The following is a 16,615-nucleotide window of genomic DNA, read 5'->3' as shown; positions in this document are numbered from 1 at the left end:
CAAGCAAAATCGCCGAACACCCAGACGTCGTCCATAGCGTAGCTCACAATCAGCAGAGGCAAAGACAGGACATACAGGAGGTCGGCCACCGCTAAATTCACTAAGTAAATCACCGAGCAGGTCCAGGTTTTCGTTCTGCAAAAAATCTGCCAGAGCAGAGTTCCATTTAAAGCCAGTCCAAAAACAAGCACCACACAGTACGTGAGAGGAAGGAGATATTGTTTATAAGCCTCTGACACCGGGCAATATGTTCCATTAGTCGAATTTAAAGCCAAGAAGAGAGAATTATTCCCGGTCATTGTTTTAAACTTATACAGTACATATACACTTATTGAAAGATAGCGTTATTTCTTCTTGAAGCTTTTCCTATAGTATTCATGTCCACGTCTCTGGCTTCACCATTCAACTTTAAAAAAAAAAGGAAAAATTGGTTTAAATTCCAGCTTTCTGCCAAAGTCTAATAACGCTTGGAATTGTATCCAGATGGTTATGATTCCAATGTTATCGCAGCTACAGCGACGTACTGTATGCAGGTTGTTACCGGTTCTCTTTGATTTTTATATCAGGTTATTTGTACTGTGCAAGTAACGCCTTATTTTTAAATAAAGCAACGCAGTGCTTCCCTTGTTTGTTTTAAACGTTGCGGGGTTTTATTTAAGTCCAGCCTCACTGAGCGCATATGAAAATAAAGTTTGAAAACCGGCGTCAAGTTAAAAAAACGGAAAAAATCCACACCAGAAAAGGGACTCGCCAACTTCTCCACTTGTGACGTGGAACCCCATGAAAGTTTAGAAATGAATTCGTTCAAGGGATCCACCTTGACGAGGTTAGGATGCTAAAGACCTTTCAGAAACCGCTGTACCATGACCACACGGGCTTGCCGAACGAGAAATTCAAATCTAGAAAAGGAAAATGAAGGTTCTTGAAGATGACTGACATGAGTGGTCGCCTTCACTTGAATGAAATGGCAAAATCGGGTTCTCCATAGAAATAACAAATTACAGCATTGCGTTATGTCTTGACTATGGTTCTATTTTGACCAACGCCAAATTTCTCAAATGTACAGTCGCATCGTATTTTGTGCACCATTGCACCCAAAGGAAACTTGCCAACACCAAGCCACCGGAATTGAGAAGACATTTTTTCGTGGATATACAGTAATTTGTGGCCAGCACTAGTTGGCAGAGGAATGCGCCCCGTCCAGGTGTTACTGCTACTGCTGTAGCTGACAGCATAGTACTGTGGCCCTGTCTCCAATTCCGCTGCTCCCCGTGCCATTACAGTACTGGAAAAGGATCCGCGTTTAAGAAACGTGATAACCACACTTCGATCTGAGGAGTACCTACTGTATACGGACTGTGGTATGGCGATTCTTCAGTGAGAGGAGCAAACGCCACATACTGTACAAGAGGGTGTAAGTGACATGAACAGGACAACAGCCAGTGGGCACAAACTACGGCAATCCTGATCGCGTATACTGTATGACAGTGTGATTTCTGTAGTGTTCAACGTAAGCAACACTATATAGTGCTGGCATTCGGTGCATTCTCGTCCTCACGCACAAATGCGACGGTTGAGCAGGTTCTCAGGTGATTAAGGATACACAACCTGCCAATTGGTTGCCTTTAAAGACAGACATTAAACGATTCTTGTCCACCCGTTTTCTGACCTCTTCTTCTAGTACAGGCTCCTGAGAGAGCCGGAGTCCGTCTCGGCAAGACAGGCTCCCCCCTGGACGGGACAGGACACCAATCCATCGCAGGGCAGACACAAAGACACTGACACGCACCCACTCACACCAGTGCCAAATGTCCCAGAAACCGATTAACCTGCCAGTACGGTATGTTTGTGAACTGTGGGATGAAACCGGAGTACATGCTACTGTATAACGCGAATTCGGTTAACTTCAGGTTAAACTGTTTACATTTGAGTTAAGTTGAAATGAAATAGTGTACAACTCGGACTATAATATCTTGGGACGGGGTGGGAGTAATATTTTTATTTCTTATCTTTATTGTTTAATGTGAGAACTGTTACACCAGATAATTCTTGCGTATCTTCCAATATAAAACCCTTTTGTTGTTAAACTGATAAAAATCCCAACCCATCATTTTAGTTTTGAGCTTTTTTTTCTCACTTTTTTTTTTTGCTTGATGACTTAGTTTGCAAAGGGGTGGCCTTAGATTAAACCATACGTGACTAATGATTTTTTAGATAAAAGTGTCCGAGGAGTGCTTGCACCGTAGATGCTAAGCATAGCATTTCGGAACATGAGAATAAAATATGTAAAACTACACGACTTAAACATAGCAGCCTGGTTAATCTTTTTACTTATTTTTAACATTGCTTTACTTTTCTCAAAATTTTACCCAAATGTCAGTTAACAACCCAAAGAAACCTGAATGGATTTATGCAGCAGCAGAGGGCTGTGTACATCTGTAATGTGTTTCTAGACAGGACCCCGGTGCTCAGCTTAATGAAAACTGTCACTTAATGATGTTCAATCACCTTCGTATCGCAAACATTCGTGCTACGTGCCAACATTTCTTGGGAGTCGCTGTAGGCGTACCACAGGCTACACGCTGGAGGCTTCTAATTTGTTGTCTGGAGAACCGGTATTTCTCGCTCGCGCTGCAAAATGTGGAACTAAGGGCTAGTGATGGATGTTGATTATTGGACTAAATGACTCTAGTATGGGCGACCAACAGTATAAATCATGCACGAACTAAACATCTCATTGGCTCCGGGAACACTTTCGGTGTGGGGACGCTGAATGTGAGGCTATTTGCTCCTAAGTATTCTCGAATTGAGCGCTCACGTTCCTAGGATGCTGAAAACGACCGCATCGGTCAGTACTCAAGTAGACCAAGTATTAAGGTAATTTTATACAGTATATTGTGTTCGGGCATGAGGAAGTTTTGGATGGACACAACATGGACCTTGCATGGATAATAATTAATTAATAATTATATGGTATTAATAGATTTTACTTTACTTTCAACACTTGTTTCTTGTTAATTCCACGCTTACGTTTTTGGACTGGACATCCATGCAGCTCACATATACATACTGTATATAATGATTCATTCCATCAACTTTGGTTCTTGTTGCAGGAGTATTTATCAAGGGGCCGGCGATAAAATCAACATTTCTACATTAACACCGACTAGTGAGACGAGACTCCTTTCTCTCTGCATCAATCAGGTAAATGAATCTTTCGATCTGTTAGATTTCATTAAGGTTAGATAAATCAAGTTGAATTAAGGCAGATAATTGGGAACTAGTGAAATAAGTATCTAGCCTTTTTAGGGGTGTCGGATGAGTTTATGAAATCGTGCCTATTGTCTCAAGTTCTGGTTTTGGGGAATACCGTTATTCAGTATAATTTGGGGGCTAAAATCCTTTCACTCATACCTCTTGGTTGATTTAAATGAGAACCTGATGAATAAGACAGAATCAATCTCTGTAATCGATCGAAATCCAAATATCATCGACTGAAGAACATCTCTAAAGTGCCATAGCAAAACCTTTGGCGCTATCTGGTCCTGATCTGGTGACACACGCAGTTCGAAACTAGTTGAGAAATGCGTTAAAATTATGAATGATGATTTCTGCTGTTCCCTTTTATTTTCTTGCTTTCTAGATAAGCTTTACCTAGGCGATATAACAGGAATATATTGCTGGTGTCGACCTGTTACGTGTTTCTTAATTTTTCCTGGCCTGCGGGCGGGAGAGGCGATCATTTTTGTCTGAGAATATATTTGCTCCTGTACTTATGTTAATAAACTTAGACCAACGTGAAAGAAAGTGTACAACATAAGTTTAGTTTTCGGACACGGAAGGTTTTTGCTGCATGTGTCAGCGTGTAGCTTTTGAGGATTTCTTGGAGGGAAAGAGCATTCATTGAGTTACCTGGATATTTTATTATAGCATGCCCATACAGTATGTCTGCATGACATTTAAAAAAAAATATGCACGGTGTTTCTTCTGTCCAGCGAATTTCGTTGTTAGTTTCGGTATAACAGAAAAGGGAGTCACTCCTGGCTTAGTACGTGGCTACACATGCAAATGGACAGTCAGGACACAGTGCCGATGTCTTAAAACAAATTTACAATGAAATCGTATATTTGGTCATATTAATAAAGGAAACGAGTGTATTTTAGAATTCCTTTTCATGAGCACAGAAAGGATTTTTGTCCAGGCTGAAAGCAAACGCTTTTTTTTGTCCTGCTGTGTTCGCCGGAGCTGTCCATATCAGCACCACTCACAAAAAACACAGGGCTGCCTCGCTGGCGGACGCGATCAGTTGATTCCCTGTAGTTTCCCAGCCATCACTACCCCACCCCCGCCGTTCAAAAAACATGTACAGTAATATGGTCTGCGAGAGGCGAAGGTTTATTTGGAAGCGTCTGCACATCTAATTAACTTTGAATATGAATTCCTCCCCTTCTTTTTATCCATTTGTAATTGGTGTTTTGGGGGGTTTCAGAAGTAGTATTTTTCACCAGTGCCTACAGCGTCTGAAAAGATTTCATTAAAAATCTTTTCAGCCGGGTTGACACATGAAATGGGTTTCATTTTTCATCCAAGCTTTGCCAAGTGCCCTTTTACCTCTGTACTGTAAATAACCAACGCATTATCCGTTTTTTTTTCTCCTCTCCGTCATTTTTGGAATATCCCGAATTTAAAACTAAAGAGAAAAAAAAAACATTTAACACAACGCATTATAACAAGCCTTTCCAAAAAAATCGGCAATAATTAGAAACCCTACTTCGCCCGTCCTCTGAGACACAGAACCTTTGAGTCTCAAAATTGTTAACGGAAGAGAGAAATCATATGCATGTGAAGCAGTCAAGGAAAGACTGATATGCTCAACCTGTTCTTTAATATTTAATACCGGAACGCTAGCAAGGTTGTGTTAATGCATTAAGAGACAACTGAGAGCATGCTAGAAGAAATGATAACTCATTTGATAGGCTTTAGAGCCTGCTGTTTTTTTTTTTAATTTATGTTCTGTGGGATTTAGGGTATTATGTAAAAGATAGGTGGTATGATGACCCCCCACCTCCCAACTTTCATCACGATCTTCCATATCTAATTCTCAATCACAGCACAAGCTCTGGTCTGCTTACTCGCACTGGTGCAGCACTGTGACACGGACTGCGGTCCGAGACACAGCATCAAGGCAAGGCTGTTATTTTACAGGGCTGTTGCATGCCTCACTAGTCACAAGCCCTGACAGAGCCTTGATGGAATGCCTCGACTTTCTTCATTTACCTTCCTCACCCGACTTCTTTTCAGATTAAATATATATATATTGTACTGCAGACGTGTCTCCCTCACTTGTCATACCTCTGCTGGGGATGAAGAACAAGGTTCAAGGCTCGGCCACACAGTAGGATTCTCTGTGAAATCCGGCAAACACAACAAATGGCTTTTTGCATCTCTTTGAACTGCAAACCCGAAAAGCACTTTGTACTAGAGACCTTAGCAGGCCGTGTTGATTTACCTTCATACCTGAAAACAAGATCAAACATTTTAATGAGAAAATGTAAAAGAAACTGCATGTTGATAGAGGCAGACGGATGGTGGAATTGCCGAACATTTTGACTAGAGCTAGACCTGGGTCCTGCTCTAACCTGAACTTAAAATAACTTTTATTTTCCATTACCTTACAAAGCTTATCACGGACCATTTTAAGATGTCTCTGCATTAAATTCTGAAGATTGCTTCTGCCCCTCACACTGCAGATATACTTTAATTTTCACTTTACTCTTTTAGTTCTGAAAATGTATAATTTTATAGCTGTTATGCAATAATGTGCATGCATTTATACACACAGACACGTACGGATTACGAAGAGTACACATACAGTACATACAGTAAGTTACAGTACTTGGTATACACAGCATGTTTCATAAAGCTATTTAATTATATTTAGTCCTTTTCAGTATATATATTTTGTGGGTCTGCACAGCCACGTTGGCTACGTCAGACCTTATTTATTCACATAAACTATCGCAAACATCGGCTGTTTGAAACAGAGTGTTTGACATAAGGGTTGATCTAAGCATGCAAAAGATTGACGAACAGATGAAAAGGAGCGCAAATCTTCTCCCCAAAGACCTTTGTGTTTCAGTCTGACACATTCTGTGCCAAGACATTTCCATTTGTCCGTAAACTTCATGGTATTGTTCTCTCTGCTCTGTTCTCTCTGCCTTCCCCTGATCAAAATAGCAATTTCTTTCCAACCCTCACTATTTAAGTTTGTGAGTTAAAGATTTACCCAAGGGAATGTAAGGTAACATACTGCCAAAGTCTTTTCCCTGGGTTACCACCATATGGAAAACCTGTCAGACACCCCATATAGACTACATTTCCCTTCTTCCCAGTTATTCTCAATATTTGTTACCCTAACAATGTTGTTTACTCCTTGATAATTTCTGAAAAAATAAATATATGAGTTTTAAGTCAAAGCAAGTTATTTTTAAAATGTTCAATGTGAAGAATTTAATGAGCTTGGTTCCAAACATTTTCTATTACTGTATACTGTATTTCATAGTTCTGCTGTACAACCTGTAGTATGCAATATTAAATGGAAAATTAATTTACATGTTCTAAATTATGTGCAGTGTCACAGAGTCTGAGAAAAAAAGTGTTAAAATGTATTATTTTTCCAATCACTTTTTGCATAAGGAAATTGACTCTGTTAATCTGACCTGAATTCTTATTAGAAACTAATTGTATGCGTTATAAAAAAAAGAGCAGAAAGTTAAACTATCCTGCGGTTGCTTAGCAACTGAAAATTGGTGTCTGCACTAATATACATGCAATGAAGTAACATTAAATATGATTTAAGATATGTATCATTCGGCAGTAAATCTGTGTGTTTGTACTCTTCTTTCCATCTATTATTAGAATATAATGGGGCTGGTAAGAGTCAGGGCCACCTAGAGCCTATCTGGAATTGATAGGATACAACACAGGACCCCACTCATGAAGGGGAACCAGTCTAATTTTACTCTCTTCTCCCAACTGGTAAAGTTGAACAGTTAGGTAGTTTTTAAAAACATACAGAATAATAGGCGTTGCCTCATTAGTTGTCCAATTTATAAGGTCTTAAACAAAAGCACAACAGAATTATAATTACTCGCTTTGCCCAATTTGTAGTTTGCTGGAAGAAGTCTTTTGTATGCATATCTCCTACTAAGCAATTATACAGTATAATTATTATCCAAATTAGCAATTAGTTCATGCTTTTATGCATGCAGTGGCCCTGCATTGGATTTAAGATATTTATTCCCAGGAAAGTGTGACATCTTGGGTTTGTCAGTGTATCCTGCGCTGTCTTGCTGTTGTTGAGATGTATTGTTCAATGGAAGTGAAGAAGTTACAGAAAAAAGAAAGAAAGGAAGAGATTGACTCTCTCTAGAAGCCAGTTGGAAGTGTTGTCAGCTGTTGTGGACGCATGGTTTGCTTTCTGGGGATCCTATCAAAAATGAGAATGTGTAAGCACACAGAGACACCACAGGAATCCAGTATTTATCATTGAGTTTCATCAGCCAGTGACACATTGTTATCGGACAATACTTCCAAGAGCGGGCAGTCTCTCCTGAGGTGTTCAGAATCTATCATTCATTTGATCCTGCTGGTATTCTGCCATTGAAAAGATTTCAAAAGCAATATCTGTATCTGGATTCCAAAACATATTTAAAAAAGTCCAGGTACTGATGACCATGATATAACTCCTATACAGTAGTTGAATTCATGGAGCCTTGTGTGTTTGAACAGAAAAGTTTATATGGTTCTAAAACTAAAAAATGGTGAGATTCCACTTTGTGCAATCAACACCCCTTTCTTAATAACCATTTCTACACATACGGTATCTGTTAATATCAGTACCTTACAAGACCCACATTGCATTACAATCACATGTTTCACAAAGGCTCCACAAAGGCATTCTGGATTGCATTTGATTCTTTCTTTTTGGTTCTGGATTGTGGGGCAAGTGAGTTCAGTAGAGGTAACAAATCTGGAGTATTTCAATATGTGTGTTCTTAAGTACTGTAAGTAACTGGGGAGACAGAAAGACTGATGGAGATTAAGACACTGAATGTGCTTTATCTTATTATTTGATTTGAAAGAAGTGTGCAAATAAAGGTTTAATGGAAAGTGTTTGCAAGCTTTGATTATTGTAAATGTCAGCCCTAATAATGCCCCAGCTATGCAGTTGAAAAAAAGTGATATTTTAATATATTTTCTGAAAACAATAACAGGAAAAAGCAACTTCTTAATCAGATCAGTGTTTTGACAGCTGACACATTTAAGACAGGGAGAAAACAGACACATCAATGTCCCTGTACACAGAAAACAATTTTGTTGAAATGGTGAAGAATAAAAGCATATTAACATCTCCTAGATTTTTATATTCCCCTCGGCATTTGTGCAGAAGCCAAATTACGTAATGCATAAATGACATGCAAGGTGTCACTCAGCTGAACGCAAACTCTTTATTTTTTTATTTATATGCTAATTCTGTTCTTCTTTGCTATATGTCTGATGTGGATCCTTGAATTAAACCCTTTAAGTTGCGATCATGCTATGAAATGATTACACCATTCAATAGAGCCATTTGAGCACAAGGTAGTGTGTGCCAGCTTATCGGTGTGTGTGCTGGAAGGGTCAATAGTGAAGATGTATTTGATAAGGATCACTGCTGCTATTTGGAAGTGTTGCTGACATTTTCATTATAGTTTAACTCACACAAACCTCTTGCTGGATCACAGACTGTCTTATTACAGACAGATTTGATTATACAGCTCATATCTGCCTTACTCACCAACTCTCCTGGCATACAGCAAGTCCAGTTTTTGTAAATGTGTAGCCTAGTGCCAAGAAATTTATGGAGTGTAGTGACTGTACATAATTCAGTTATAGACACTGTTGATTTTTTTAAAGGAACCTTCTGATGCTTATATCATGACTGATTCCTGATAAAACATTCATTACCTCATAAAAATTCCTTACGTGGCTCAACTAAAACAAATCTTATAAAGGGCATAGATAAATAAAGGTAAGCCTGGAAGCTTAAAATGTAATCTAACGCAGCACATTATGTAATACCATGCTACGTGAGTTGGATTGAATAAAAATAGGTCACATGTGCTTGTTAGGAAAGTTTATAAAAGAACGTTTAATATAAACTTTAAATACTTAGTATTTAAACTATATCTAAAACAGTTCAAACATTAAATGATTTAGCACTCACACCTGTGGGAAATGTTGTTTACTGTTCAATGATGCACTTAAAGTATGTCTACTTACAGTAATTGAATATGCTAATTTAAACACCAGATCCTGTAAAAAACAGCATTGCTATAGTTAAAGGTAAAACATTCACCTGTTTTTAAGCAAAATGTTGACAACAGTGTATAGTTTATATATACATTTATGGCTCAACATTTCAGTAAATTGGCTTAATATTAATTTCAATTGACTGAGACACCTTATGAAGAGCAAATGACCATAATAATGTTGACAACAGTAAATGAAAGCGGCAGTTTATTTTATCGTCCCCCAGAAAAGGCTTTCCTCATTAAAATCACTGGGTGAATTACTGTATGGAGGGAGACATGTTTTGCACGCAGCACTTTAATGCTAACCGATATTCACAAGTAAAACATGATCATGTTAATAGCTTTTATCAAGGGATTGACTTTCTTAGATCATACTGTTATCACCCTTTGTTAACTATTATGTGTAGTTAATCTAGGAAAATGGTGCTTTAATGAGTCCCACATGAAATACAGGGTTTCAAACGTTTGTTTTTAATAGTCACATTAGTCTTTTTCTTGTTGAAACGTCAGGGCTGCTGTCCCACTTTTCTCATCTAGGATAGCTATTATATTTCAGTGAGAGCATTACATCTTATGTTTTACCTCAGGGAATTTTTCAAGTTGTTTGCTCTTGCTAAAGCACTGGATTGTTGAGTGCGTTTCTGTTTTAATCATGGATATCCTGCAAATAAGGAGTTCTATCCAGAAATGAGTCCGGGTACATAATGCTTACATTTGTCTTCAAGAACATATCAATTGCATGTTCATCATGAAAATATGAAAAGTTATCAATTGCTTTTAATTTAGCCAGTAATTAAAATGTACTTTATTTTGATTAAATGGATTATCAAAGAGATTAATAATTGCAGTAGACATCTGTAGAAAGACTGGGGTTAGTTTGAGAGAAGTAAACTATTTTAATCTTGAAGAGTACAGTCAACTGCCAAGGAAAATAATGGACATTTGTCAGTGGAGGATTTTAAGGTACTGTAGAATTAATGATTACATTAGGTAAAATGTTGTATACAGTAAATGTATTTGAATTTGGGATCATATTCATCTTCTCTAACCGTCTTTTGACTTCAGTTAGCATGTTACAAAAGGACAAGCAATTTAAATGTTTACCAGAATGTTACCTTGTAAAGAATTTAATTGTATTCAATATATACAGTCGGTAAGTTTTTTTTATCAATTAAGGATATGTTTTGATACTAGGATATGTATTCCACAATACGTATTTACATATTCTTCTCAATAAGATGATATGACATTCCGATTAAAAGGACACCTGTTTTTGTAAAGACTTAGTATTTTACCAACAATCCTAATTTCTAAATCCTGGCGAACATAATACAAACATTCTATTTCCTTTCAAGGAATTGCGTTATCTGTGATTTTGGGCACTTCTTTTTCTTATTTGAACCAATAACCTTTGTGAAATGTATTATGATTGTGTAAAACAATATTGTAACGATTTCTCTGCTAATTGACAGCCCAGGCCTTAATCTCCATATATCCATTCTGCTGTAGCATTGGCAGTCCTTCAAAGCAATGGGAATAGTCTTCTTTCCATTCTGTAGTGCCATATATTAACTGAAGGACTTTTATGCACGGTAATAGCAATATGGGATTATTCCAGCAAAGGTCATTATCATTTCATTTTGCCTTTGAAGGGCAGCATAATGCTCCTGTCCCCCCACAACCCCCTTAACAATTTCCCTTTCCACCTGTTGCATCCTGTAGCTCATGTAGATTAGTTTTAATAAGGAATAACAATGCTGTGGGAAACCATTACTCTTTCAGCACTGCCAATTTGCTATTCAAAGAAGGTAATTTCACATTGTCATCTACTCTGGAGCTTGAATTCCGTGTGATTATCTGCCTGGCTCACGCCTGGCTGCTGGAATTTGTGTCCTTCTGCAGCGTGCTTAAGCAGGGTTAAACATTCACATTTTCCAACTTATTAATTGAGTATTTGAGTAAGAGGCTTGCTCATAAGTGCAAGGGGTTCTTATCTAATCAGAAGAGAACATTTCTTAGTCTGATGTAGTTGCCTTAATTAGAACTTCCAGCACGCTGTGAACATTGCTAGGCCGCACACAGTACATTCAGATGGGGCTATTTTAATAGACTAATGCAGCTCTCACTGGCAATCAGCAGTCTGGGGAACAGCATGACTGGTTGTAGGGCCTTGGTGTCTCTCTGGGCACAGTGCTGGAGTTTGCTCTCTTGTCTTCAGACATGGCATCTCCTGCTGCTCTTATGGAAGTCTTTATAGACTAGGGTAGGCAAGCTGGCTCTGGGGGTGGGGTCATTTCTCACTACAGTTACAGCCATCTGGAAGATTTTTCTAGCGGACTGGTCCGAGTCCAGGAGTAGAGCCCTGCCAAACGCTGTTACAGATGGTGCCCCGTTTGTTACGGAGGGCTGTATTTGTTGACGCTCAGCCTGACAGATTTGCAATTGGCCATTGTGTTTAAATAATGACCTCTCCCAGCTTCAGAGCCATTGCAAATAAGCATATGGCCATTCAGTGATAACATTTGGCTGGGAAATTTCCATCAGAAGCACTGTAACACGTCCATGGCCGTTGGACCGTACATAGTATACACATACAGTATTATTTAAATGGTTTGACTAGGGAGCTGCATACATTGGCTGTCAAGGATCATGTAAAGGTTAATTCCTTGCTGAAAAGTAAAAAGAAGAAAAGACAGTGTTTCGGCAGTTGAGCTTCATTCAGGTGGGCGACGATAAAGGTAATAGACTGAAGAAGGTTTAACAGCCAGAATTTTGTATTTCTTCTTTTTGCTTTTCAGCATTGAATTAACTTTTATTTAAGTGCAGTACAGTTCCTGTACTGTTCATAGTGTGTATAAGGTAATTACACCTGCTTCATGTATACACACAAGTGTTCCTGCAACTTGCATATTTAACACTCGGGTTGCACTAATTATGTTTCATAACTCAACATGATAAAAAACTCACAGAGCTTGAGATCTTAAGATCTTTGAGAGCTTAAGTAAATGGTACGGACAATGAATATTCATAACACATATTTTCACACATGTTTTAGGAACAGAATAAGGAGTTAAATACAGGAAAATATTATCCAGTTTAATTCTTTTCACTAATTTGAAAAAAAAAGAATGTGATTTTAAGAACTCATTACTTAAAGATTTAGGAACTGTACAAAATATATATTGTCCTGTCACATCTGAAGCAAAACAAAATTAAAGATTGTGTTGAGGTGCAGTAAATTATTGACAGTCAAGTTTCACATGAATGGATTTCAATACCTTCAAGTGCCAAATGCGCAACTTACCGAAATGCTTTAGTAGTTTTAGGGGATTGTTAAAAATAGATATTTGATGCCTGTTTTATCTGTTAAAATCCCTAGTGGCATATATATATATAAACAAAATTCTTTAAGGATATTAATGAAGTCTAAATCTTTTCTCATTTGTAACCTTTCTTGTATGCTTGCTTTTACATTTGTCATACCCAGAGGCACTGGAACTTCACAGACTTGGTGCTAAATCAAGCCTCTCTGATTCTGACTGTGCTATAAAATACGTTTCAAAGAGGTTCAAAAATACCATGTTCAGCATAATGATATTGGATCTGGGTATTGGCATTTATGATGGTTTATGTATTTTGGATTTTGGATCTTTTTGGGAGTTGGAATATAACCCATTTGTTTCAGAAGGACTGTTAGAATAGGTTTACTGCTTTTCAAAGATGTTATATTTGAACATGTTATTTAATATTATACCATAGGATTTGTACATGCTTGAGCTATCCATATGCAGTACTATCCAATTTGTATCGTAGCGATTCCAGCTTAATTCCAGCTTAATTACCTTGTGTTTCTCCATGCTCTTTGAATTATTAATTAGCTTCCAGTTAGCAACGTAGAATTCTGCAACACTCTGCAACAATCTCACATTGAGTTGTTTTCCTATCAGCCTTGTATTTTTGGAATATTAACATTGAGTTCGGGTTTTGCTGTGCTAGATGATTGCTATTATCCTTCCCAGACTTGTGAATCCCATAACTACAAAGCCACTCATGGTTGTACTAGGTGAGAGAAATTGTCCTAGGCTGTAGGGATAATTTTTCCCTTCAAGCTGTCAGATGGCTTCCAGATATGAATCCATCCTTGTCACAGAACCATTTTGCAGTAGGATATTTCCTCAAATCTTCCAAATTTAGGACCCTTAGCTTGCCTCCAGTTCTTTTTCTGTTTAAATGTTCCTCATGCTAAGTTGTACCCTTTTTCCCCCTTCGTTTTAATAGGAAAAAGGGAAGAGCGGCCATCGATCATTTTGTAGAAGTGCAGAACGGGGTGTTTTGATGGAGAGGTAAGTGCTGGAGAACACCAAAGTGTAGCAGAGAGTACATACTGTATGTCTGTAAAGTTCACACAGTCTACAGGTACTAAGTTGCACCCTCGACCATGCAAACAAGGAAGCCCAAGGTGCTGCTGTAGGTGATATTTCTGCAGACCAGTAGGTGGCACCTCTCTCTCTGGACTAGAAATGACAAACCAGTGCCTTGATATGATAAACATGGGGCATTGGGCTATAGAAGGTGCGGTTCTTCGGATAAGATGTTAAACAATGAAACTGAGCAGCTGACCTCTTGGTCATTCAAGTCCCTATGGAATATTTTTGAAGAAAAAATAATGGGTTTTCTTTGACTGTATATGAGCAGCACTTGGAAATCCTTTGGAATGAAAAGTGCTATATAAATATAAGAATTTACAATTGTTACTAAAAACAAAATTCACATAAACCATAGTCAACACAAATGCTAAGTACTATGTGCACAACAATTAATAAAAGACATTTTACCTTTATAGAAACCAGAAATATATGTTTTTATCACAGTCTTTTCACTACAGGCATATAGGAAGTGCTTTGATTATGTTACTGTTTTGCAACAAATTGCATTGGATTGACAGCAAATTGTCTTGATGCAGTATGTCTCATGAGGAATAGTTAAATTAAAAATGATTCGTGTCATGAAGATAAAACTTTTAAGCTAAGAGATAATGAGGACATAAGGCAAATATGGGTATATATGGGTATATTTTCTTTTTTTTTCAGAATTATGTTTCCATATCTTTAACAAATACTGTACATGTGGGACAGAATAATCCCCAGTAGTTTGGTTCTTTAGTTTTAACTGCATAATTCTTTTCTTATTTATATTTTAAAGAAACCCTGGTTTTCGGATTTGTGAAGACATCAGTGTAAACAAAAATCAGTTTTCGGAAACTAAGGTTATCGTGTAAGTACTTTTAAAATTATATTTAGTGCATATTTGCATATTTCAGTTAGCAGGGGCTTGAGTAGAGTAGAATTAGATGTTGTTCAAGTTGTACTTTAGAATTTTTCTTTATCCCAATCAAGCTGCCAGCAAGATTTCAGCTTTGAATTAACATATCAATTGGAACATTGCAATTATTGCTTATACTAATCCCATGTTTTATTTAAAAATGTATTTTATTTTAAATTGATTTAAAATTGAAATTGATTACTTATGGTTTTTATTTACAAAATACATTGCAACACCTTTCTCTGAATGTCTTGACTATGGTTATCCTGTTAAAGCCATTATTAGTTTGATTGAAGGGTGTCTGCAAAGGCAAAGATGTTTTCATCATTTGCAATCACCATTTTTATTGCTTTTGTGTGTTTAAAGAATGAACTACTACTACTGACATAAGGACTCTCCTCAAATAAAGATTGTATTCAATTTTCCTGTGCCTGAAAAACTTTGCTGCCCTTTTCCTGTCATTTGTAGTTTGTTGTAATCTGCATATACTCCAGTTGGTTTGGGTGCCAACCTGACCTTAGCTCTAGACTGTAAAAATGGCTGTCAAACATGCTGATGCTCATTTAAACTCTGCAAGTTCTATATTGTCCAGAGCTATCACACTAATATGGACAAAATGGACCAAACAATGCCCTTGCTGCAAAGCAATTTGGATTTTTCATTCTGACTATCCTGCATCACCTCCTACAGTATGTCTGTTTATATTCTAAAAAAATCTTTAGTAGAATTTTTTTGTGTCTAATTAGAGTACACCTGTATTGTTTTTTCCTCTAACCCTCAGAATTCAACGAGCGTGGCGCGCCACTCTTCACCGAAAGCCGAACCTGCACACTGCGTGCAGGAATTTGTCTCCACAGAGCCAGCCACCTCCTCTCAGACAGCTTCAGGTGTCCATGAGGGTAAACGGATTTGGTAGCGATGTGTCTCTGGTAAGTGTCTACATTTTGCACAAGTGTTAGGCCAAAGGAGAAAAACAGTAGAAGGAATAGGTGTCCATAGATATTTTAGAACCAAGTTTATTATCTCAGAATTAAGCATTCTCAAGAGGTTTGCGGGCTTAACACAGAAGTATTGTGTTCCCAACAGAGTTTTGACCTTGTTAATTCATTCCAAGAAGTTTGTGCCTATTGTAGTTTTTCAGAAGTGCACACAGTATATTCAATTAATGATAGCTTAGAGGTGTGTCAGGGGAAAAAAAGCCATGTTGACAGGCACTGTATATCATGGATGGGGACTGCTTCCTGAGCTGTGCATTTGGCAGTGCCTTCAATATCGCTGCCCTTGCTGTGTCTTTGCATTGATTTGTCTTCTGGTTGGTACGGCTCTGAACGAGGGGTGGAAGAACAATAATAGTGACATTAATCTTTTAGGTAATGATTTCAGCTTCCAGCAGATAAGCAGCTTTAAATTATTGATACTTATGAGAGGATGAAAGTTGTATGTTATGCTTTGCACATTGTAAAAATAAATTTTTTGAAACTTCAAGAAAAAAAACATCATTTTAGAGGACTGAAAGTGGTGATCTTTAGATGGCGGCATAAACTGTCCTTTCATTTATGTTCAGTAGAAACAGGAAACCCTGATTACTTGGAAAAGGGTAATTGATAATTCTTACATTCTTTAAGTAACTGTATTCTGTTTCTCTCCACTTACTGGGAGTATGCTTACTGTATAGCAATAGGGTCTCCTTGTATATAAGGCTGTACGTAAGGCAGAAGTGAGTTTAAATTAACAGGCCTGAACACAGAATTTGTTATTTCTCAATAGTTTATATTACAAACAGCTAATTTAGTGGTGTTCATTGCTTTAATTAATACACAAAGTCACTGATATATAAATGATAATTCTGTCCTGGAGAACTACTGCATACTGTACATAGCACTGAAACAATCTGTAATATTTATCCATGCATCAGCGGATTTTTGAATGCAATCAGC

General features: G+C 37.6%; 1 protein-coding gene across 3 annotated transcripts in view; it reads left to right on the top strand.

Moving 5' to 3' along the window:
- schip1 (schwannomin interacting protein 1) overlaps positions 1-16,615 on the top strand; it is a 253,101-nt gene that overhangs the window by 123 nt on the left and 236,363 nt on the right. For 2 of the 3 annotated variants that reach the window (XM_015361001.2, XM_015360999.2), the window contains exons 2-5: positions 3,114-3,204; positions 13,635-13,699; positions 14,559-14,630; positions 15,460-15,607. In XM_015361001.2, the coding sequence (XP_015216487.1) occupies positions 3,114-3,204; positions 13,635-13,699; positions 14,559-14,630; positions 15,460-15,607 (376 nt within the window). Of the gene's footprint in view, positions 1-2,632; positions 2,878-3,113; positions 3,205-13,634; positions 13,700-14,558; positions 14,631-15,459; positions 15,608-16,615 lie in introns of those variants that run through there. The other variant, XM_015361000.2, reaches the window with a different exon arrangement.

This window comes from Lepisosteus oculatus, chromosome 13 (genome assembly GCF_040954835.1).
Source record: "Lepisosteus oculatus isolate fLepOcu1 chromosome 13, fLepOcu1.hap2, whole genome shotgun sequence".
Lineage (NCBI taxonomy): Eukaryota > Metazoa > Chordata > Actinopteri > Semionotiformes > Lepisosteidae > Lepisosteus > Lepisosteus oculatus.
Note: the sequence above shows the minus strand (reverse complement) of the source record. Positions and strands in the feature narration are given on the sequence as shown.